Source organism: Idiotropiscis lumnitzeri, chromosome 1 (assembly GCF_059441095.1).
Source record: "Idiotropiscis lumnitzeri isolate Australia: NSW breed Sydney's pygmy pipehorse chromosome 1, RoL_Ilum_1.0, whole genome shotgun sequence".
NCBI lineage: Eukaryota > Metazoa > Chordata > Actinopteri > Syngnathiformes > Syngnathidae > Idiotropiscis > Idiotropiscis lumnitzeri.
The window spans coordinates 35509112-35533276 of record NC_142391.1 but is presented as its reverse complement, the minus strand read 5'-3'; the positions used below and the strand labels follow the sequence as shown (position 1 = coordinate 35533276).

The 24165-nt window shown below is 41.2% G+C and overlaps 1 protein-coding gene across 4 annotated transcripts in view; it reads left to right on the top strand.

Moving 5' to 3' along the window:
* Positions 1–24165, top strand: part of ebf2 (EBF transcription factor 2) — a 33667-nt gene that overhangs the window by 5563 nt on the left and 3939 nt on the right. For all 4 annotated transcript variants that reach the window (XM_088305738.1, XM_088305736.1, XM_088305737.1 and 1 more), the window contains exons 4-8: positions 1125–1180; positions 1289–1362; positions 2860–2928; positions 22297–22378; positions 23688–23829. In XM_088305738.1, the coding sequence (XP_088161864.1) occupies positions 1125–1180; positions 1289–1362; positions 2860–2928; positions 22297–22378; positions 23688–23829 (423 nt within the window). The remainder of the gene's footprint in view (positions 1–1124; positions 1181–1288; positions 1363–2859; positions 2929–22296; positions 22379–23687; positions 23830–24165) is intronic.

Genomic DNA, 24165 nt, shown 5'->3' with positions numbered 1-24165 from the left:
CCCATGAGCAACCGCTGCCCCTACACTGCCATCACAGTGGCACCCATGGGAGAAAAGATAAAAGACATGTTCTCCGGCAACCCCCTTGTACAGCGTCCACACATACACACACACGCACACACCAAGGGCACTTCCTCTTCATCCCCTTCCCGCTTGTGATATCAAAGGCATCTCAATAGAGACTTCGATGGGGGGGAACACTTTTTAAAAAGCAATGCTCTCCAAAGTTGCTTAAATATGTATATTAAAAAAGGATCTTCTGCCAAGAAGCAATTTATTACACCTCATTTTAATCTCTCTGATTTGCTGTCAAGATTAAAAAAAAAAGGCAACAGAAGAGGCTTTCTTTGGCCTCCGATTAAATAAAACTGGTCATGCCGGTTGTTGTTGTTTTACCTGTTGGTGTGCATGCTGTACTTACACAAAGTCTCCAACGAGTCTTGGGAATATGTCATCGCAGTGGATTAATTGTGAGAGCGCAGCAGTAAATTCTGTCCTCAAACAGAAGACAACTAATAATCATCAAACATGAAATAACTTTTAATCCCCTCAGAAACCATCAGAGAAAAAATATGAGGTGCATGCCAATCGTATTTCTCCATGATGCTTGGAGGGAGTTCAGTGGTGTGTTTTTTTTTTTTTGAGGGGGGGGCTATGGGGGATAAGATTTTGATCATAAATCTTTTATTTCTAACGATCCCCAGTACAGTACAAAGAATTGAAGAGTTGATGTTTTATGTCACTGTTTGGGTCAACTGAAGTCCTCAATTATTGTCTGATGGGACACAGATTAAAAGCGCAAAATCAACACGTTTGTCTTTTGATTCCCTATTCAATTTCCATTTCATTATATTTCCAACTACAAGGGTTTTCTTAAATATTTTGGACACTTGGGATCAACTGTATGAAACTTTATATATTGTCATTTTATGGTGGCTATAATGAAGCAGGTGCTTGTTCAAATTTAAATTTAAAATTTTGTTTTTCATTCTGCATAGAGGCAAACAATCCCGTCTGTAGTGACTACTTTATAATTGTCACACATATTTATTACAACATCTTATTAGTAAACAAGGTCTTCCATGCCAAGACATCCAAAACAAACAGCTGTTCTTTTTCTACAGGGGTCCGTACAGAACAAGACCTTTATGCACGACTTATTGACTCGGTCACGAAACAGGTAGGTCAGCTTCATTTTCATGATAAAATTCGGCTTTCAAGGGAATGATGTGAAAATGATATTTCATGAAACTGAAATATGCTGTTGCTGGTTTCACCCCGCTCACAGCCAATATCATACGAAGGCCAAAACAAGAATCCCGAAATGTGCAGAGTTCTGCTCACTCATGAGGTCATGTGCAGGTAGGTGGTATACTCCACTACCTTTCCCCAAAACACACACACACCCTCACACGCCCCTTCCACCCAGATGACATGTTGAGATGTTCCTCACGTCCGCTGAGCAGAGAATCTCTCTGCCTTTGCGCCAATCAAATTCACCAAAATCGGAATTACATTACCAGCAGGTGTAAAGTTTAGTCAACTTTCAGCCACTCAACTGTCAGGTGCACCCAGACCATATTAAAGGAAACGTGCGCCAGAAGGCCCAGCCATGGCCCAGAGTGGTCTGCCAAATTTTAAAATCAGGAAAACGATTTAGACATATTGCAAGCATTTTTTTAGTCCAAGTCAATGAAAGCTTGAACACATTCACCCAAACACATGTATGATGGTAAAAAAAAAACGGAATCTTAAAATGTGTCCAAATGGATTTCCCTATAGCCATCACTCCGCATTTGCAATATTGTCTTCCTTTTTTCCTAATGTCAATTAATGTCGCCTTGTAGTAACGATGTCTCCAGTGTAACTATAAAGCAGCATCTCGCCAACCAGTGCACTGCAGTTGCGCGGAGAGACGACAGCTGACATAACCAGAAGCGCTTAAGTGGGCTGTTAATACAATTCCTTCATCAAATTGACACTCCAGGAATGAGCTGAGACAGCATGTTTGAACTTTGTTAGCGTGTGATGAGTGACACATTCCGCAAATGTAGCTGTTATAAGACAGGTGTCAGCTTGAAGACCCAGTGTGCGGCATGTCACAGGCGTTGGATAATAATGATATAATGATAGCGTGGCTTATGAAGGTAAATGGGTAAACACGGGTGTGTGCAGGAAGAGGAAGAGGAGAGATGAGTGGGCCAGTGACCCAGAGTTGGAGGGCAGCAGCAGGGAAAGGATGGGGGGCCGAGATGAAGCGGGCTCTGCCATTGTGTAGCCAGCAGATGCCCGAATGTGACTCACAGCTGGCTAATAACAGAGCCGAAGAGGCAGAGGGCAAGCGTCACAGCTGGGGAGTGAGGCCGTCTGACAGGGGGGCGGAGGGGGGCAGGGCAGGGCCAAGCTGGGACACGAGAGGGCTGAGGCGAGGTGTAGGGGTGGCAGATGGTAAAGGGTGGGGGCACTTTTGTTATGCAGTGAAGGGGACTTCGGGGTGAGGGGGGGGTGACCAGCAGGCTCCTCGGACAGGACTGCTGACGAATGGTTGTATGTGTGCGTGCGTGGGGGTTGAATTTGATTTCGGAATCAATGTGACAGATTGGCTGGCTGCCTTTTCACTTTTGAATGGTCTCGCACTGTTTGTAGGGTGTGTTGTTGTACCTTTTCTTCCTCTTCTATTCTTTTGTCCCCTCCTCTCCTCCCCTCTCTTGCCTCCTTTGTGTTCCGCTGGATGTTGGTGGACTGCAGAGTCTGGGCCTGCCCGTGGACAAATGACAGCTCCTCCTGTTTAAATTGCTTATTTTGCTCACTGACTTTTCCCTCTTGTTGTCTTTTCTGTCCCTTTAATTGCCCACTCAGCCGCTGTTGTGAGAAGAAGAGTTGTGGTAACCGAAATGAGACGCCCTCTGACCCAGTCATCATTGACAGGTAAGGAGCTCCAATACAGTACACAAAGCACTGGCTCATACTTATTTGCACATTAAGAAAGAATGTGCTTTTTTGGTGAATTTGACTGCTCACAACCCATTGTTGCATTTCCCCTCTGTAACACTTCATTTGGTTTGGGCTCTCGGTATGGTTGCACTGGCTGAATGAAGCAGTGGCTGTTGATTTATTTGGGCAGGTTTATTTGTTCTACTAGAAGCATTATTTTGGCCATGTCAGTGAGTGTCAACGCAAGGTGACTATGACTCTAAAAATAGATCCAGGACAATAAGTCATTACGAAGATTAAAAATGCAACTCAAGCCTCTTGACTGACGTGCCGGTATCAATTTAACAATGTTTATTATTGTGCTTGTAATTTGCAATGGTGTAGTTTGCACTGTATCATACATCATACATGTGAATAGAGGTCTATGGCAGTGCAGATCTAATTACTTGGAAACTTAATATTTCAATCCTAGACATTCAGTAGGGTACAATAACAAAAATGTGTGACTTTTAAATTGTGTATTGGTTCTGAGAACAACATAATTCTACGACAGCGGTGCCCTGGGATACAAGTTACTCAAGATACGAGACGTTGTTTGGCTGATTTTTTTTTTTTGCTTTGACTTAGAATAGAATAGAATAGAATAGAATAGAAATCCCTTTATTGTCATTGTACTCAAGTGTGCAACGAGATTAGAAGTGCAGTCTTGATATGCAAGCACTGTATAGTAGCAGCGAACTCCACTAATGCAGCAGTTTGGCAAATAGTGAATGATTCTGAAAAGCTAGTAGGCCGTTTATTGCCCCTCTCAGCTGAGGTTTACTGTAAAAATAAACATAAAACCAAGAGAATTACACCTTGTGTATTTATATAGCTTAGTCTTTCAGTCAGCTAGCTAAATCTGCTAAATCAGGGTTGTCAAACTCAACTAATGTGCAGGCAGCTGGGGCCACAAGAAATATTCCACAAAAAGGGGTACAAGTAATCAGAAAAATGTACAACTAATCCAAACTTCTCTATTAATAACAGTTCAGAACGTTAATGGCTCTTTAGGACGAGAACAAGTTCAGTGACGCAGACTTCTGATGTCGGTTTGCTTGAGCACCACAACTTTTTCTGTGCATTCACGATATGTTGAGGTTCCCCTGTGCTCAACAAAAAAACATTCCCTCTCCTATTCCTGTAGAACTTGGCTGTTCTCGTCGCCAACCTTTCCCTTCACGGCAGGTTTTGAGAAAGACATGACTGGGATTGTTTCACAGGAAAGCTTATTCTTCCTATCGTTGTCACTTCAGAATTATGTTTCGGTAAAAGCTGTCATGAGCCTGAGCTGTGGTACCCTGTAAGTGTTGAAAACACACACACATCCACACACACATAAAATTCCCGGGATGGTGACACCCCAAAAACTGTGGGGGTTGCACGAACATTAAACTTTGACGTCAAGTAAGTGGGGGCAAAATGTCATCCTGTGGGCCGCAAATGGCCCCCGGACCAGTGCTTTAACAATACTCAAACTCATATATTCTTTATCCTCAGTGAAAAATGACTGTTTTTGTCATTGACAAATTATTTAGCACAGAAGAGGTCACAGGTGGCAGCACAATAGCAATTCATTGGATCCAGCATGACAAAATCAGTCATTCAAAATCTATAATTTTTACCTCTAATTATGCCATTACTGTATGTTTACAAAAGTACAATATTGGGGAAGGGTGTTTTTTTTCATTAAATCACACTACAATTTTCTGTTCTCTGGAATCGATTAATGTCATTTCAATTCATTTCAACAAGAAAAGATGATTTGAGATTCATTTGTTTTGATTTGGGAGCATAGTGATGGAACTGAGGTGTTGCAAAAATGTTTTAATGCCAAGAAGAGCGTTAAACATTTGATGTAGTATTCGTTTTTACAGTGTCAATCCAAACTGAGCCTTTTTGATACAGCACTTGCTTTGGATCTTATTAGATTGTCCAGGTGTACCTAATAATGTGTCCAGTGAGAGTAGAATTATTATGGATGTCTGTTCAGTTCTCAACCTTCTTAGGACCAGTTGCACCTGCAACGCCGGCCCCCGCAAACACACATTAATCTTCATATCAGAAGCATGTGTATGTTTCAAGTCTGCTTGCAGACTCACACATGTAGTCAATGTTCACCCTGACCGCCACTTATCACACTTTAACTGCCGCAGTAATCAGAGTGTGTGAAGGCCCTCACATCCGAGCGATTTCGGGTTTTCACGGCGTCTGTCAGCAGAGTGATGAATGGTCATAAGCAGGAATACTTTGGATGTGATGTCATCGATGCAACCTTCATTGGCCCTCGCTCCTGCTGCACCTCCAGTTCTTCAGTCTTCCCTTCAGTCCCACTTTCATAACAATTGTGGAGAAAACACTCACTTCATTTATGTCAAGGACCCTTTTCTTCCCCTTCTCAGTTCAAGCTGGCTGCCTGTTGACAGTGTGTCTCACAGGAGTTCTGCTCAGGATATTTTTCATATCATGGAAAAACTAGGCTGTTGTCTTTTCAGTGTTCCCAGAATGCCTCGGAGCAGCTGCTTTTCTCATTTGCACATTATTCTCTCGATGTCCCATCCCATATACACTTCCTCCTTACATGCCTTAAACCTCAATTTAAGTGACTCCACAGCCTGCTGTGGAGAGAGCGAATCATCTATACCGTATTTCCATTGCGAGCGTTACGGGATTTTATGACGGATTTAAGATGAATCGTTGACCTCTGCTCCTTTCTAATCACACGGAGAACATCCCATCCTGGTGGGGGTCTCTCTCTTGACGACCCTGCAAAATCCTCTCCGCTGGGAACAGCCCATTAGGAGTTAGTTAATTTCCGATAAGCCAAAATTTGATGTGGTCCCTTTTATTTCCCCTTTTGTGCATTTTCTAATTCCACTGTCGGTCTGCACAACGCGTGCTTGGTTAAAAAAAAAAAAAAAAAAGCGAGAATGTTGGGAGTGTTTGCATGCACATAAATAGAGGTATGTTCTCATGTGAGTGTTTTTGGAACCTCACACATTTATTTATGTATATGGATGTATGTGCAATTGTATATGTGTCTTGGTGACCCCTACTCTGACCTTTTTCCCCAGTCACCGCTTGGATCTTAAATTATTCATGTGTGTGTGTGCGTGTGTGTGTGTGTGTGTTCCTGCAGGAAGGGGGTGTGTATAGTCTGTTTCTGTGGTTCCAGTAATCAGCCTCCTGCTCCCAGCCCCAACACCTGTTCTCCAATTAACATGCAGCGTGCGGGGGCCCGCTCATGTCCATTGCCCATGATGCTTTCCACCCTTTTCTTCTTCCCATTCCCTTGTTTTTAGCTTCTCCTATCCCCTTTTCTTATCTCCCGCACCCCAACGTGTTCTTACATAGCACTTCACCCTCATTGAGTAAGCATCTCGGTAAACAGCCCTCCCTTTTCCATTGGCCTGTCTAATTTTGCCATAATTAGGCAGTGTCATTTGGACACCTACCCAAGCACAAGGTAGTTTGCAATTCCCCCAATGGCCCAAACCCCCACTTTTCTAATCGCCTTTCCATATTGTTTCAGTTTTCTCGCTCCCCCTTCCCCTGCTGCGGCCACCACCACACCCCCCGCCCCCTTCTCTCCATAATCCTGAGTAGAGTGAAAGGGAACGAGATCACAGCTGATCCATGAGAAGGGGTGAAAGGATGGATAGGGGGTTTAGGGAAGAAGAAGGCACAAAGAGATGACTCTCGAGTTGTCCGAGTGAGAAGATGATTTAATAGGCCGCCGCCTGCTGTGTCTAATAGTTTTACAATTGTCTCATCTTAACTTGGGCCAACTCTTCTATACGCTTCCCGGCCCAGTGTGACGTCTCTGTTTGGAGAGCAGCACTTATCTTTGACTGATAGACAGTGTTGCTCAGTGATTGGTCCGGCGGCGGATCAATAGACAGATAGTTAGATTGACATCGTGGGGCTCATCACCATAAATCTTTGCTAACTCTTCTCACTGTTTGTTCTAAAAATGAACCATCTTTTCTTTAATTGACTCATCGTAAAATCCGTTGTCGATCAGTCCTAAAAAGAAAATGTACAAAAGGTTGTTGGTTGCGCAGGTGTGCAAAGAAAAAAAAACATTATTAAGTGACAGAACTCGTTATTTAAATGACAGAATTTTTTTCATGCCGTGTTGACTTAAAATATTTGACAATATTTGACAAGAAGAAAATCTGATTATGAGGAATCTGTCTTAGACTACCCGATTCAGATCCCCCCACTTATTTTCAATAAGCGACTTACCCATTCAAAAGGTCTCATTCTAGTGAAGTCATTCTTTTGCTGATTTGGATGGATGCTTGGAGCAAAAGTCATCTTTGTCTTCAACGAGCAGATGCGCGTGTTCAGGGCCAAAAGTGACTGCTATTTGGAAGGTAGGGTTCATAATCCCTTCCACTTTGATTTAAGTGCAGTTGCCGCTAAAGAAAGCTCTTCTTCCTCAGACTTTTCTAACTAAGGAAAACATGTAGGCCCACTTACGTTTTGCTAAAATTCTCAGGTCTCCTAAAAGGATTTGCAAGGCAACTATGTTACGGTGCAATAAAACAAAAGATGAACTTTTGACTACAATTCCAAAAGGCATGTTTGGTATGATGCCAACACTTACTATAGCAGTCAGAGAAGATCTCGACAAAGAAGCGTAGTGGCAAGATGGAAAAGCACCAGTCACTTTTGGCGAGCAACCTTAAAATGTCTGCTAGAATGGTTGATGGCGAACATTTTATTTCCTCTGATCTCTGCCAGGTTTTATTTTGCAAAAAAATGTAAGGTGTCCCGTTTCTTAATAACAATTAAGACAAAGTGCTATTTTTTGATCATCCTGTGAAAGGCTGCCTGGAATTAACCTGGCGATATTATTTTGATGGCAGTATTATTGGCGTGATGACCTCTGAGCCAGAAGTTATATTGGATGTGAGCCCGAGATGACCTCTGTATTTATGAGTGTTGTGGTGGCTTTTCAATGGAGACAAGCAGATGTCAGTATTAGTATTAGTAAGAATGGACTGTGTGCGTTGGATTGGAGAGGTCAGCATTCACTGGGAGGGCGTGTGTGCTTATATATTGGGCTAAGAAGCAGAGATCAATAGTTGGTCATAAGGAGTGTGTGCAGGGATCCATCGCGAGGCAGCGTCCTTGTGTTGAGGGGGTAGGCGGGTGATCAATGGCAAGCACTATCTCACTAATTGATCGTGTTCCTAAGAGCGGCCTTTTTTAACAAGCCGGCACTCTGAGAAAAGAAGAATAATCAATAGGAATTTTCCAATGCTGTCAATATTGTTGGATCCTCCCCCAGACTCAAAATGAGCTCACCAAAGCTCACGTCAGGTCAGCAATTCTTAATGTCTACATTTTAAAAGTGAGAAAAACACTAGACAACAGAATAATATTTGCGGGTGTGTGTGATTTTTATAAAAGCTAATTGTGCTTTTTCAGGTTTTTGCTTTCCATGTTGAGCAGTCATTATGTGTGTCATGGCTTGACTTCAGATTGTGGACTGCGAGTGGAATCCATTAGTCTTAATCTTGGCTTGTGGGTTGTATCGATCCATTTGTTGTCTTCTAGTTCTAGTTATGTACACGCACCACCATGTGTGTTTTCAACTAGTCCAGCTTTCTTTTTCCACAAAATGTATCTCATTGACAAAATACCCAAATGGAATATTGAATAATGCTGATATTGTTGACTAAAGCTGTGCATATGGGCACAATGTAAACGTAAATCTCTTTGGTATAGTGCAGTAAATCTGCAGCCAACATTTCTTTGAATGGATTAACACTGTCTGGGTAGTTTGACAAAAAAACTATTCAGATATCACTTATTGTTATATGTAAATGTCTTGTGGTGTCTCGGAGACCATCTGTTTCAATGATTGTGGCTCCACCTGCTTGAGCACGGCCAACTTAAACCCATTTAAAAAACAAACTACGCATGATGGAGTGTGTTGCTTCTGAACTTGGCTGTTTTCTCAGCAGCCATAATGGCGTACCTCAGGGCTTAGAACAGCAGGGGACACAGCTTCCTGAACGCTTTCTTCGATCTCAAAGGAAAATACAATCATTCTTTGGGAAAGAACATTAAAGTTTCATCCAGAGAATAAATGCAGCAACATTTTTGGTCCGTGTCGAAGGTCACATTCCTCTCATTTCCCAGATGTATACTGATGGACCACAATGCCCTGTTAGGTCATCATAATACAAGAACAGGAACGCCAAAGCTGAAAGTGTGAGACAACAATGTCATTGTATCAGACGTGCAGTGTGAGTTGCAGACGTGACATCTCTGATCAACTGGTGAAAGGAGACTTTAAACCGCTCTGTCATCAACACCAAAGAATATGATGTTGCTGGTTTTTGTGTTATTGTTATTTAATGTTTTATCCCAAGTGCTGCTGCAGTTGTGAAAGCATTATACAAAGCAAGTTGAGCTGCGTTGAGAATTGTCGGGGATCGCTTATACTCTATTCGCCGTAACATCTTGCATCGCTTCCTGCTGCAATCACTGTGGTAACTTCCAATTTATAGAGACAGTACAATGGAACCTTGGAACATGGACACCATATAAAACATTATCTTTAATTGGATGAATGTGCTCTAGAGTCAACTGTGCAGGCAATGTACATCCCTTCCAACATTCTTAGCAGCCATGCAAGTATATCTACTGCAATATTAATGCACTAAACCATTAAATTAGTGAGGCCGTCGTTTATTTTTTACATTCTTGACTTTAATGGCTATTGAACAGACTGTACAAGTTGCATCTGGCAATTCATATTTAACTATGTAATTGCCGGGTGAAGTGTCCAGCCCGCCCCTCAACCAGTCAGCTGGGATAGGCTCCAACACACCCTGACCCCTGAAGAGTTTCTCTCTGTCTCTATCTCTCTGTATGCAGTTGCCATATAATATATATATATATATGTATACTCCAGCAGTGTTGGTTTGCAAGGCCCAGTGGTAACTTGAGCACGGTGTATTGTGCTGAGACTTGCTAAAGATGTACAGCTAATATGGTTCAATATTTGCTAAGTATTAAAATTATTTATGGAGTAAATCAAACTGTGTTAATTGAGTTAAAATATTTAACTGAGTTGAAAATGTTGGATTAATGACCTGAGTTAACGCTTTAATTTTGACAGTATATATATATATAGTGTGGCGCTTGTGGGCAGTTTTATATATATATATATATATATATATATATATATACGACACAAATGTAATGGCCTCATAATCAATCAAAAGATACATACTCTGTTGAATTTATGTCTGTTGTGTATTTCAGCTATTCAATGAATTACTCACTGGAGAGTTTAAAAATAGTTGATGGAAAAAGTATTTTTACCTCCACTATGGAGGTCTTGTTTTCACCATCATTAGTGTGCGTGTTTATCTGTTGGGAGAATTACTATATATAAAAAAAAACTGCAGCGCTGATTCTCGCCAAACATGGTGTGCAGTATCTGGCATGCGTTGAGAAAAAAAAGCCTGTTACACTTGGATGGAACTTGCTGTTCAGTCAGCCTAAGACAAGTAAATATTTTTAGTCATATCTTTCTAATTGTGTCTATTCTCTTACTTGGCCTACAGTGTTGGTCGTAAAACACAAAAATGCAGATATTTCTATGCACATATAAAGTTAGGTCCACTGGTCCCTCCGATCCACTGTCACGGTCTCTCCCTGGTGGTCGAACCCTGGACACTCTCTTCACACCCCCTGTCAGTGAGTCCATCAGACAAGGCTTGGTGTGTGGGGTGTGGGGATGCTGCCTGGCGACAGGGCCCTGAGGGTCCAGTGCACACCACCTCACTCACTCAGGCTGGACCACTGAGCAGCTGGCACAGGACCATGGGATGCCTCCTCCCTGGGGGCGATGCAAAGCGAAGAAGGAGACAAAGACAGACAGGGAGAGACCATGCATAGTCCACAAAAATCACTTTTTTGACAGGTACTGCCTGAGAGCCTCGGTCAGTCAGACTGCTAAAAGTTTATGGACCTTATGTCAGGCTGAAGCAACAGCGCAGGGACAGTTTGATGAGTGAAAAACTGTCATGTGTGTTTGTGTGTTTAATTTGACCTAAATACAGCAAATAATGTGACGCCAATTGTTGCAGCAGCAGTTCAGTAAATTGAGTTATAATGAAACCGTGAAAATAAAGATCTCTGTGGTTGGTTTTGCTGTGACATACTTGCATATGCCCCGACTAGACACTACGCCTAGTCTGGTTTATTTATAGGCTGTTTTACTATGTGCAATGAAAAAAAATTATGATATGAAATATGGTTTTGTAAAATTCCATTTTGAGATCCACTCCAAAAAATGTCAGGTCGTTACCCTTTCTAAGCAAAATACTTTTTATTCATCAGAGCAGTTGAAAGTGATGCTGCGCAGAAATGGCAAAACTACTTTGATTTTAAGTACTTTACTATAAATGCAGATATTTATTTAAGAAAAAAAGACTCAGGTAAAAGTAGAATTGGTGACTTAACTCTCATGTCAAAGAAAAAGTGTAGATTCTGAAATGTGCAGTGCAAAAGTTAAAATAGTTTATTGTCAATTATATAATAACCATTTGTATATCTTGGCACAGTGAAAAAGAATCTAAATTGTTTTTCACTTTTTATACTTACATTGTGCTCATACTGAGGAGAAAAAAAAATACATTTTGTAGCATGTAATTTTTTTTTTAACTAAGAATTAGCTAGCATAACCTCTACTTTTATCCTTAAAAATAAATTAAAATTCCATAGCATTGAGGAACTGAGAAACTGTCACCTGTAATTTTCTTTTCAGATTATGTGGAGATTTGCGCTCGACTCTGGTGATTTTTCATCCGGTACAAACCTTTGTTGTGGCCAACTAAATTAAACACGTCTTTTTAATAAAGTCACAAATGAGATTCATCATTCTCCAAACCTGTTACTACTCATTTATACCCCTTGATTCCTTCATGTCGCTGGTACTTTTTTCCATTTTTTTTTTTTTTACATCGTTTTCTCATTGTCACCGCCGAACTTGAAAAAAGTTCAGAAACAAGACCATTTTGACAAAGTAAGGAGTAGAAATTCGATTTTTCGTTTTTGAACGTTTGGAGTGAAGGTAAAAAGTTGCTTGAAAAATAAATTTCCCCCTAAAGAATAAATGTTAAATACAGTAAACAACCATATTGTGTACTTTCCATTGCTGATGTGTAAATATTCCATAAAATGTGTAGCAGGGCCAAGCGCTCCCATTTATCTGACGCCTAATAGAGTTCACCTCTGCTTGAGCGGTGTGGAGATTAACTGGGGGTGCTGAGAGGATCAGAAGAGGGCAGATTAGCATGATTTAGAGGGCACTTCAGATTGCAAGCAAGTGAGCGCTGCTTGTTGTTTTGCGGCCTTATGTGACTTTCTCTTCTGTGGGTTTGGTTTTCAAAGAAAGTTCTCAGCATCACCATTTATTTTACCAGCGGGTCTTGTCATACGTGTCGCATAATTAGGCTGTTGTGTGTGTGCTTGTGTGTGTGTTTTGCCAAGTCATAGGCCAGTTAGCGGTTGTATTTAGGAACAAGGGCTGTTTTCTTTACTTGAGCGCAAGTGTTGTTGGAGCGTGTTTGCGCGCGCGCGTGTGTGTGTGTGTGTGTGTGTGTGTGTGTGTATGATGGAGCCTGGTCATCCTCCTGTGTAAAGGTCTTAAATTTCACTAATGATTTAACAATGCCCCCTGGTGCCGCGCAGACCCGGCAAGCCTCCCAAGTTTGTTTGTTTGTCTGTTTAGCAGCAATCTGGACAGACTATAGTCTCACAGGAGTTGGATTTCGCATTTTTAAAGAAAACATTCAGGAATGCGAAAAAATATACTTTAACAAAGCTAAAACAGTTTTATCCACAGGATTGCTGTTGGCTAATGCCAGAAGGAATTGTTTTTCTTTGTGCAATCCCCACCGACCAAAAAAGTCCACACAATTATGTTAATTAAAAAGATTGTTAGTGTTTATTTAACAAAATAAAATGTAAAATAAAATGATAATGAGTGATAAAAGAAGCCCTGGCTTAATTAAATTTTCATTTTCACGTGTATATTTCAAGCAACAAACTCTGTCCAATGTGACTTTGGCATGGTGACGTATTTCTATTTTGTTGCAGATTACAACAGGCTGTCATTTTTTTTTTTGTACAGAGGACAGTGCAGTAAATAAGCATTATTCGTGTGCTCTAATGTGTCTGTCTTGTGTTTCATCATTCACGCAGCAGATGTTGTGCAGTCAGTCCTCTTCAAGGAGGAGAAGCAAAATAGGAGTCAGGATTTAACTGTTTCAATGTCACAATAAACTTTTGGGTGTGTGCATGTGTTGGTAGCGGCCCTGATGAATCTGTCAGCGCTGAGGGCAGGGGGGCATGTGACTGCTGACAGGCTCCCAGCAGGCATGCTGTGAGCCCCAAAAGTTGGCCTGCCCCCCAACACCGCCAAGCAAGTCCGACCAGCGCTCGGCTCCTTTTTACCTCTCATCGTCCCGGACTCCGCACATTTGCTACGTATTAGCCACAGACAGTAAATTACAGCACCTTGGACCTCTGAGCAATTCCATTCGCGTCTCTTCACACGTTCCTCCACCTCCCTGCAGGACCATTATCCAGCACACCTCCTCGCAGTGTGTCTAGTTACCTCCTCTCATTTTGATCTGTTTTCCTCTCCTCTGTCTGTCAAACTCATCCTGGCTTTTTAGACGCTTTCAACCCTGTCAGATTTCTCTCCCCTGTCTGTCTGTCTTCCTCCTCATCCTCCACTCTTCTATTGTGTCACGCTACACGGCATACCCTCCCTCACACGTTTCCCCCTTTACTTTCTTACAAGCTGGTCCCTGTTATGGAGACTTCACAGGTTTCCCATCCTAGCCCCCCCCCCACCCTCTTCTGTGGCTTTCAGGAAACAGATGTTGTTTGTCAGATCTTATCATTACTGGCTAATTAAGAAGACATCTCTTCTTCTGTCGCTTCGCCTCTTCTCTTGCCTCTCTCCTTCTCACTTGGCGGCATCCATCCCAGATCCTGCACGAGAAATGTTTGGGTCAAGCTTTGATTTACACATGGTAGCAGTGAAACTGATTAGTGGCTGATTGATATTGAAAAAATCCGATTAGTGTTAGCGTATTGCACGTGACCTACTGGCATCTTCAAATCTGTTCAGCTGTAAAGTAGGCTCCATGTCACCATTTGACAGTTATGAGAGTACATTTTGAATGCTTGTCCCTCAGGAGGAAGCAAACATTCTGGGAGAGGTCAGGCCACTGATGGGACTTCTATTCCCTGTCCTGGTTGTGAATTCATGTTCTCCAGACTCGGAATATCTTTTCATATCCATCTTTTTGGCAGACTGACCACTGTCCCATGTGGTGGCACTCTTTTGGTTACGCTTGGGAGACTTCAAATGGAATTCAAGTCAAATTAAAAGCACATTACAGCAAGTAAGATCAAGTAACTTGATGAAACACCTGAGGACCTCTTGTTTACTCTTCCTCCCCTCTTGCAGCCTTCGTTTCTTCTCTACTACATATGAACTTTTTACAACACCGCTAAGCTCTATAAATCAGGACTAGTGCTCTAAATGTTCACTTTTGTCACAGTTCTCAAGTTTAGAGGTGGGTTGGACAACTCAAGGGGTGAATTTGGAGGGTCACAGTAAACCTGGAGTTTAGAGAATGCCAAAATGTTTGAGCTCTCTGACCTTTGATTTTTAAAACAAAACCACCAAAATTGCCAACACAAATGTTTTATCAGGCATAATGGTTCAGGTGGAGGGAGAGCTGATTGAAGGCATCCGAAATGCAGTCCATTTTACACAAATATTTTCAAAGTCAAAATCTGTGGAATGTTCATTTAACAAAAAGTACCAAGAATTACAAGATAAAACAAACCTTTGCATTGTGTTTTATAGTTAAAGGACCCGTATTTGGTAATTTAAACTGAAGTCAAACTGGACACGACACGGCAGATCTCAGACAGTAGAACAATGTTTGTGTTTGTATAGAAAACATTGTGAAATATTGTGGAATAAAACATTACACAGGTATATCAATGTTTTAAAAATATGGAACCAAAAATGCAATCAACTATATATTTTTTTCCAAGAAGTTCAAAAAAAGATCTTGTACTTTAAATCCTCCTCCAAACCTTGCATTTATTATTTCCCCACAAAGTTTTTGTTTTCTTTTCTCCTAAAGTCTTACTACTGATGTCACTGTTATGCATGGCAGTTCATCGGATTACGCACCGCTGAGTTCAGAACAATTCTTTTGTGGTTTTTGCATGTTCTGCTTGTGCCTCCGCAGGACAAGCAAATTTGGTTAACTGGAGACTCAAAAATGTCCACAGGTGTGAATTAGAGTCTACATTTGTACAAAACCTTTGTTAATTTGTTCAGGCCAACCCTTCGCAAGAGCCCAATGTCATAGGGCCTCCAAGCGACTCAACTCATGGTGATGTTGAAATGTTGGCAGTTTTGTCCAAGAATATAAAACACAATTTATTTTGTGCAGAACTCATCTGAAATGCGCAAAGTGAGAAAAAAACCCAACAAGGAGTCAGTTTGGCTGTGTGAAGCTGATGGCAGTGATATGGCTGTATGTTTAAGAGGGGAGGTATGTGCATGCGTGTGTGTTGGGGGGTTGACTGGAAGGCTGGTGTGAAAGGTCCTGTGGTGGTATGCGACAGAGGGTGTATCAGTTCATTGAGGGTTTTCTGTGCCCCATTAGCAGTGTCAAAGGTCATGTGCCCCGGGTGTTAACCCTGGTGACCAGTCTAGCTTCCAGTCTGCCAGGGGACCCAGGTCCAGGGGTATTTATTACCAATCCCCCTCCACCACCCCCCCAAACATAGCTCTCCCCACAGAGGAAAACAAAACATCTCCAACCCTCCCCCTTAGCCGGTCTTGGGCCTGGGCACATGTACTAATTGGATGCATATACATACACTGATGCATGACGAGCCATCTGTAGACTTGTGTCTTTGTGCGAAACATATCCTACGTCAATATGGCTTTATCATAATTCTCACCCAAAGCCATTGGATGCAATTTGGTAATTTGGGTCCAATAGCCACAACCTTTCCACATTTGATCTTCCTGCTTCAGTGTAATTGACATTGTGTCATAAATTGCGTGTACATTTATTGCTTCCAAGCCAAACTTAGTCTTGTATGTTTTTCAAGAAAACACACGTGTATGAGGTCTGTGCGGCCTTTGCTCATGTGTGACACAGGCATGATGCATACACACATATCTGCGGGCCTGCTGTATGACTTAGTGCTCCCAGTGTGTGAGTGTGGCAGAGGAAGGCCCTCAGCATGTCAGTATGTTTTAATGCTCCACATCTGGTTTCCTAATTTTCCCCCCACCATGTCAGGACACTGTTTTGTTTTTTTCTGAGTGGTGTGTAGGTTTGCGTGCGTGTGCATGTGTGTGTGTAGAGGTGGTGGATATTGAATGAGTGATAGCCTTGGATACAGGACATCAATAAATCTTCAACTCTCTTCCTAACCGCTCTTCTATTTTCTGCTGTTAAATTTCTGTCTCTTCCTTTACTGTCTGTTGCGATGGGGTATTCAAGGCTCAAAATATTTGCTGTTTGTCACTTAAAATGTGTATTTTGCACCTCGAACAACCCCACTGAAATGCAAAACTGCAAATGGGCCTGTGTTTAGTGTTTGTGTTGAGTTTTTTGTTTTTGTGTGTGCTACACTCACTCTGCGTGGGACTCGGGAAAAGGGTAGTGTGGCCGCCACTTTGTGCCTCTCTCCCCATCGATCAGGGAAGAGAGCCCGTCTCAAGTGGACCTCTCTTTGCACCTAACTGAAGTATGTCACCTGGCATGAGCACGGTCATATTTAGTATAAAATGGTCTAACAATGTCGTTTACTCGCCATCGTGGGAAGTGGAGCCACCGATGGCCATCTTACGTTGACAATCTCTAAACTTGCCCAACATTGTTTTTAGATTAGTTTCTGTGTCTACTGCGAGAATTCTACAGTGTATGGCATGCAGTTCTACCAATAAATCTTAGGAAAAGCTCTACATTCACATTTCATTGTTAGAATTAAATATTAAAATTTGTCTTTTAGATATGTCTCCGAGTGCAACTTAAATATTTGCCGGCAGCATCATCTTGTCAGAACTATCCACAATATAATGAAAGTTTTTTTGTGACAGATTTGCTGCAAAATGGTGAGCACAATTCACAATACTAAGTTATTACGCTCTGAATGGTGGAAGTAATGGAAAATTCCCAGATTTTCCCAAAATTCCAGATGGCTAACAAGCCCTTGTGTATTATAAAATATTTGTCTTATTCCTAGTGAAGTGGTTTAGATAAAAAACACACAGATGTGAACCTATTGTGTTATTAAATTGCATGCTAAGATGTTGGCTGCTTAAGTGAAGTTGCATAAAATCTGTTAAAGCCTTTTTATGTTTAATGTCGTGTGTTTTTTTTTTTTTATACAAGTATAAATTTAAGATTGAATTTATATTTGCCCGGCATTTCCTGGCTGAAAATGTTTCTAGAATATATAGTACAGTTTGCTCCCATGCACAGCGTGTATTTAAGAAATAAAATCTGTTTAAATATAAAAAAAAAAAGGAAATCAATTGGTTGCCTGCTATTTGGTGCAATGTATATATTCTTTAGCCGAACACAAACTTATGCTATGAAATCTTTCGGTTGGATACTCGAATATTGAAATATTCAATCGCTGCAGCCCTCCATTCAACCACTCCATTATATTGTCATATTTTTATTGTCTAATAAAGCCCTTGCTCCAGGTCCCTGGGATTAATCTGGGGAAAAATGCTCCAGAAAATTTGGAATTTTCTTCTCAAATGAAGTTTTGATTTGCAAAATGGCTCACGAAAGAAAAAAAGTTATTTCGAGCCTGGTTGTTGATGGGAGGTTCACAAAGAACATACTTTGAAAGGGACACTTGGATGGGCTGAATATTGGCCCACAAAATTACTCGGCTCTAAAATCCGCTCCCCTAAAATAATCTTTTGATGTGTAAGGTCTTTTTTTAATGACTTTTGCCAAAGGTTGTCCCGTGCACCCCTGGTGCCTAACTTATTTTTTTCCATCTCAGCTGTCGACGTCATGGCATAGGAGGCAAGCATTGTAATGGGTTGTCACGTTCTGTTGTGTGAAAGTTGACCAATTGCCACTAAATTTCAAATGTACTATTGTTGTCCACTTCAACCTGTGAATAGTAAAATCATTCTGCACAATAGTTTGTATTTATATTAACATCAGGATATGCAGCGCAGAATTTGGATGCATGGATGGATGGACAGACTTTGAAAATTTTCCGAGCACCAAAACTTCAGCAAGGAGTCCGACTCTTCAGCGAGTGTGGCCATGTTCGACACGTCATTTGTTGGATTAGTGGTGCGGGCGTACCCTCCGAGTGGCCTGGGAAAATGAAAGTCAGTCAAGCTAACGCTTATGGATTAAAATGTAATATATATTGATTTATGAACAATTAAGATTACAAAGAGCCACTCAGAACGTATTTTATTTGTATATTCCCGAATGTAAATTATATTCTTGGTGGTTTATTCCAGAAAGTAGACAAGACATGACAGAAATTGCACGTAAACTGCTCATTTCTTCAGTATCTTTCAACTTAGCCATGGAAAGGCTGATAATTTTTTGATGTTTTCACAGGTTGAATTGGGTCTAAGTAAAGATATCCACATACATTTAGGTGCTAGTTGGTTATTTTGACATTCATAGCGACATATTTACTTTATGATTTTGAATGGACAAATTGTGATCGGTCGCTGGCGTGACTCCCACCAAGTTATGGAGGGAGGGGGCGCAGCCACATCCCAAATTGGTGAGTGTTGGTCCATCCCTTCATCGCCAATTCTTACCCTAACAACGACTGGTAAATTCTTTATGTCTAGTCCAATCCTTTTCTATCATAGCTTGCAAGTTATTACTGTATTACATCCGTGTATTAATTGTACATGAGTATTAGCTGTGTAATATCCGTAGAGGTGTATATTAATTATTTAAAGACCTTTGTGAGTGCTCTTATAGAAGAATTCTGTCTACTGTACATAAAATTTACTTTTAGTCACTTATAAATGGACGCAAAAGGATATTTAATTTGTTTTTATTTTTGCCCTCTTAATCAATTATAAATTGAATGTATACTCAACGAACTCGGAAGTGTAGCAGCTAATAAATAGCTAATAAATGAACCGATACATTTTAATACATTTCCCCAATCCCTTTAGCAAACCTTTTTTTGGAACGAATCTTCTTGTGGCCCATAAAAAAACATATAGAACACTTGACTATTTTGTGAAGAGTGCAACCTTGCCGGTGGTCTGTGTGCTGAACAGTTCTGTTCTATTTTTCTTCGAGCCATGATAAGATAAAATAATTGTGGATCATAACCAAGACCCCAAAGAGGTGTAGAATAAAGTAAGGCTTCTATAACTCGTTTGAATCACGTCTCAACAGTTGCTGCAACTACTAAACGTTCATTTACAATGAACTATAATGTCTTTTATGCTATTTATAAAGGCAGTCCAAAATCATTTGTGTTTATGAATGGCAGAAATGTAAAAACAGAGCGTCCCAGAGGGAAAAAAAACGAGCCAATTTACATATATAGAGTGAATGTTGTCATTTAAGTTGAGCAAGTTGTCACCATTTGAATATTGACTGCATGCTGCGAGGCCCGTGTTTAGTCTTGGGAACTGAAACAGATGCAGACAAAAGGGGTTAACAGAGATGTAGAAGTGAAGACAGAAAGGAAAAAAAAAACAGACTCCCCATGGTTCCAGTGTGGAACGTGATCCCTCGCTTTAAGACTTTTGTCTTTGCTTTGTGTCCACTGGTTTAAGTCTGTCTGCGCAGAGACGATGATGAAGTAGATAGAACTATTTCTTGATTTCCCAAGTAATTGGTTGTCGTTTTCCCCATTGGCTTCACTTTTTTTCCACACCTTTCTCTGTTGGGATGCTAACATAGCTTTGCAGTCTCCTCACCGTGACTCAAATTGTCTACCGTAGGCCTACTATGTATACTAGAATATTTATCGGGCTAAAACACATAATAAATATAAACACACTTCTTTTTTAAAATATCCCTTCTCTGGAATCACCCCCATGGCATGAAGATCACTTCCACTTCTTTGTATGTTCTCCTCTTCATCTCCCTCTTTGAGGACGGGGAGGTGTGTGGGTGTATTACATTACCAAAACAAAAACAAACAACAGCAATATTAAACTTTTGCAACCACAATAGAGGAGGGGATATAAAAAAAAAACAGAGGGTCCTCGACTTCTTATTAATTATGCAAGATTAGTCTAATTATAATTCAGCAAATGAATGTGTGGCAGAAGGTGCGAGGCGACGGGGCTGGGAGATTTGCATGTTAAGTGGGCAAAGGAAAGCAGCTAATATATGCTAATATATGCGTCAATGTCTCGCTTTAATTTCAGCATTTGCAGCTGTGTGCGTCCGAACTGAGGGGGGTGAAAAGTTGACTCAATAGGTTTTTTTGGGATGGGTTGCGGCGGGAGGGGGGGCAAAGGTGGGGGTGTCAATGAATTAGAGTGTGCATGCACGCATGTGAATATGTGTTTGTGTGTGAGGCATCTGGTGTCATACAAACAATGAATGATGAGAAGAAGTCAACAAACAAGGTCAAGGGCCCTCATAAAGTGTGCAAAGCCGAAGGTTGAAGGCAAATCGTTCCACTTGTGACCGGACTGATCGGCAGCCGTACTTTAGAGAACTTTAGAACTTTTTTTCTTTTCACAATGGCCCAAATACTCCTTCATACAATTGACATTGCAATTTCCCGTAGGCAGATATTAGCCAGACTGGCAGGATCACTCATGCTTAAGAAAAAGATCATGCTGCAGACTCACAGATGTGAACTTAGCACTTAGCCCAACCCAGAGTCCGATTCACAATATGTTGCTCTCAAATTGGACGCCTAACCTCTTAGGCATAAATATTATCACTCTCTGCCAACAAAAATATCGATTGTCCTCAGCTCAAATGAAGATCTATTGGACACACAAATGGAGTCGGAGATATGCAAACCAGGTTGTTCTCACAAGGGAGGAAGTTGGAGAGAGTGATTGAAGAATTATTTGCAAAAGATGACAAAATGGGGGAGAGATTAGAATTTGATGGGTGTGTTCTAAGCTCAGGGACTAAAGTGAAGTTCCCCCTCCACTCTCCCTGAAGATGACTTATATTTGCAAAAGAGCACTGTGTGGGTGGGGGAAAAACTCTCTACAGCATTGTTGTTAGTTTTATTGGAGCATAAATGGTTGTTTTTTAAAAAAAAAAATTTATTGGCATGTTGTTCCGTGGAAGCAATGGACTTCTGAAGGATGTTTTATTTGCCAATTCCAGTTTCAAATCATTTTAGTTTGCTTTTGCTCACATCATGTGACTAATTGTACATCACTGTGAGACTAATGTGTTTTGAACCCAGCACGCCCCCCCCCCCCAATTCCCCTGCATCTCACCTTGCAAAGCATCTCTTTTTCCTGTATTTGAGTGGTACAGGATGTGTTCATGTTGTTAGCTTCTCTTTCGCATCGCTGTCTTCGCCTCTCAGCGTGGGGACTTTGGGATTGCGGCAGAGCCTGGTTGCCATGGTAGCGGGCGATGTTGCCGAACTGCGTACACCTGGGATTTGGAGTCTCCGCGTAGTCTCCCACTCCCCTATTTATCCTGTCTTTTTCTCTGGTTTTCTTTGGTGGAAGAGAGGCTATCCGCAGCTTCCCTATGCCTCGATGCAGCCTTCCCCACTCAAAATAAAACACACATACATAATGAAACACATGTATCTGCCAACAAAATTCATGTCCGTGCCACTGCCTCCGTCTCCATCACTACCTTCCTCTTTCTCTGTATTTCATATCCCACTTCATTCCCTCGTGGCGGTTCAAATATGGCATTGTGGGATACGGCGCTCCCTTGGGTCTGCCGGCATACATCACTGTCTGTAGTTTACTTTGAAATACAACAAAGCTTTTCACCGGACTCTACTTCTCATTCTCATCACTTGCTTCAGACTTTAATAGCATTGACTTAACAGACTATAAACTTAACTGCTGGGATTGATGACAGAGCTATAATCAGCATCAACACCTACGTAAACCTGCACCCACCACGAGTGCCTCTGAAAATAATGAATGTCTCCTTTGACTGTTCAAGTGTTGTTTGCGAGCAAAGTAATCATATCCATGATCTGTTTCATGTTATTTTGTATTTGTTGTAGTTCGGCAAACACATGTCCTTTTATTTACCTCTGCAGGTTCTTCTTGAAGTTTTTCTTGAAATGCAACCAGAATTGTCTGAAGACGGCAGGAAACCCAAGGGACATGAGGAGATTCCAGGTACCAGCAGATGAAGAGCAAATGCGTACTTGTAGGATGAGGGGTTATGATGGGATGCAGAAATCACGGCAATTCGTAACAGAACATTGATGTGCACAGCTTTAATGATTATTTTTTTATTCGGTCCAATTTTTAAGGTGTTTGTCAAAACATGAATCACAGTCAAGTATTATTTGCAGGAGACTATTGAGACGGAATTAAAAGTGAAATCAATAAGGATGACTCCTGCAGACAAAAGAAAGTATTTATATGTTCAAGAGAGGCTGCAGGAAATAGGTTGAGGTGTTTCAGGAAGTTGTCAAGAATTGAGTGATTGGCTCCAGATGGAAAAGGTCACACTCTGTGACCCAGGAAGTGGTCACCGGGGACAATCCTGCCTCACTTCCATTGCCATCTTTCAGCACCAGCGGCCCCTGTCTGGCATTCTGTTTCTCCCAGCTAACCTTGTCCCCCTTTTCCGTCTTGCACGTTCCTCGGTGTTTGCTTTAACTCCTGGGATGTGACACATGCTGAGAAGTTATGAGCCCACAAAGACTCTCATCTCTGGGTTAAAAGGTGCTCAGTGCTGGACAAAAGTCAGCTGCTTGATCGATAATTTACAGTTATTTTTCTTAGAGCTTCCCTCCCTTTCTACCACCGAAAGCATGTTTTTTTTTTCTCTTTTTCTTTCCATTGCTTTTTCACGTGCAAAATTATTACCACGTGTTTATTTTCAAATAGTGGAATAATTTGATGAATAAAAATCCGAGATCTAATTGAGTATTACATACAAAATATTGACCTTAACACAACCCCACTTAAACTTTTTTTGTAATTTATTTTTCTTTTTTTTTTTATAATGAACACATTCCATTACTGATTATCACTTGGACACACTACAAGTGTCCTCTCATTAATTATGTCCGTGTCATTCTTGCATGGCAGATGTGTGATAGAACCCACACATGGTGTGTCCAGATCAAATTAGGGACACAATATATCATGCACTGATTTAACAGCCAGCAAAAGTGGGAGATTTGCTCCATATGTTTGGTGTCATTGAAGGATCACGCAGCGATGATGAGCCGGCTGCATGCTATATGAATCAAAGTTTGGAGAGGCCATATGGAGACCCAAAAGAGTCAATGCAGATATTTTATCAAGTTCCCACTCATGTCACATTGCAGACTGTGAAATAATATAGCATCACCTCTGTGCCGAAACAAATTGTTTCACTTGAGGCATTTGCTGCTTGAAACCAGAGATTGTAACTCCCAGCATGCTGTCCAAGTCATGCACAGACGCTCGTGCTTTATTTCCTCTCTGTCAGGTGGTCCTGTCCAGCACTGTGAGCGTGGACGGCCACGTCCTAGCAGTGTCTGACAACATGTTCGTCCACAACAACTCGAAACACGGTCGGAGGGCTCGCAGACTGGAGCCAGGCGAGTCCGCGGAGAATACCATGGAGTATGGTATGAAAATACTGTGTTACATGACATCTGCATTTGAATTTGTGAGGCATATGCTTGAGTTACTCAACTGCCAATCCTAATTATGTAAGAAATAGATTAGTTATGACATTGAGTTTCTGCATAGTACAATTACTATGCTGTTGTAATACTTTGATTCCTATAATAAAAAATAAAGTAGGTCAAGTTTCATATTTGGTTGTTGAAACCAGAGTTGAATGGATGCCAGGTAACTAAACATGTAAAACTTAATTAAAATCTTTTTAATGTACTGTAATAAATGCCAATTAGCCGATAGTCCAATCAGATCGATGTGGTACAATTGCTTAAGTTGTGTTC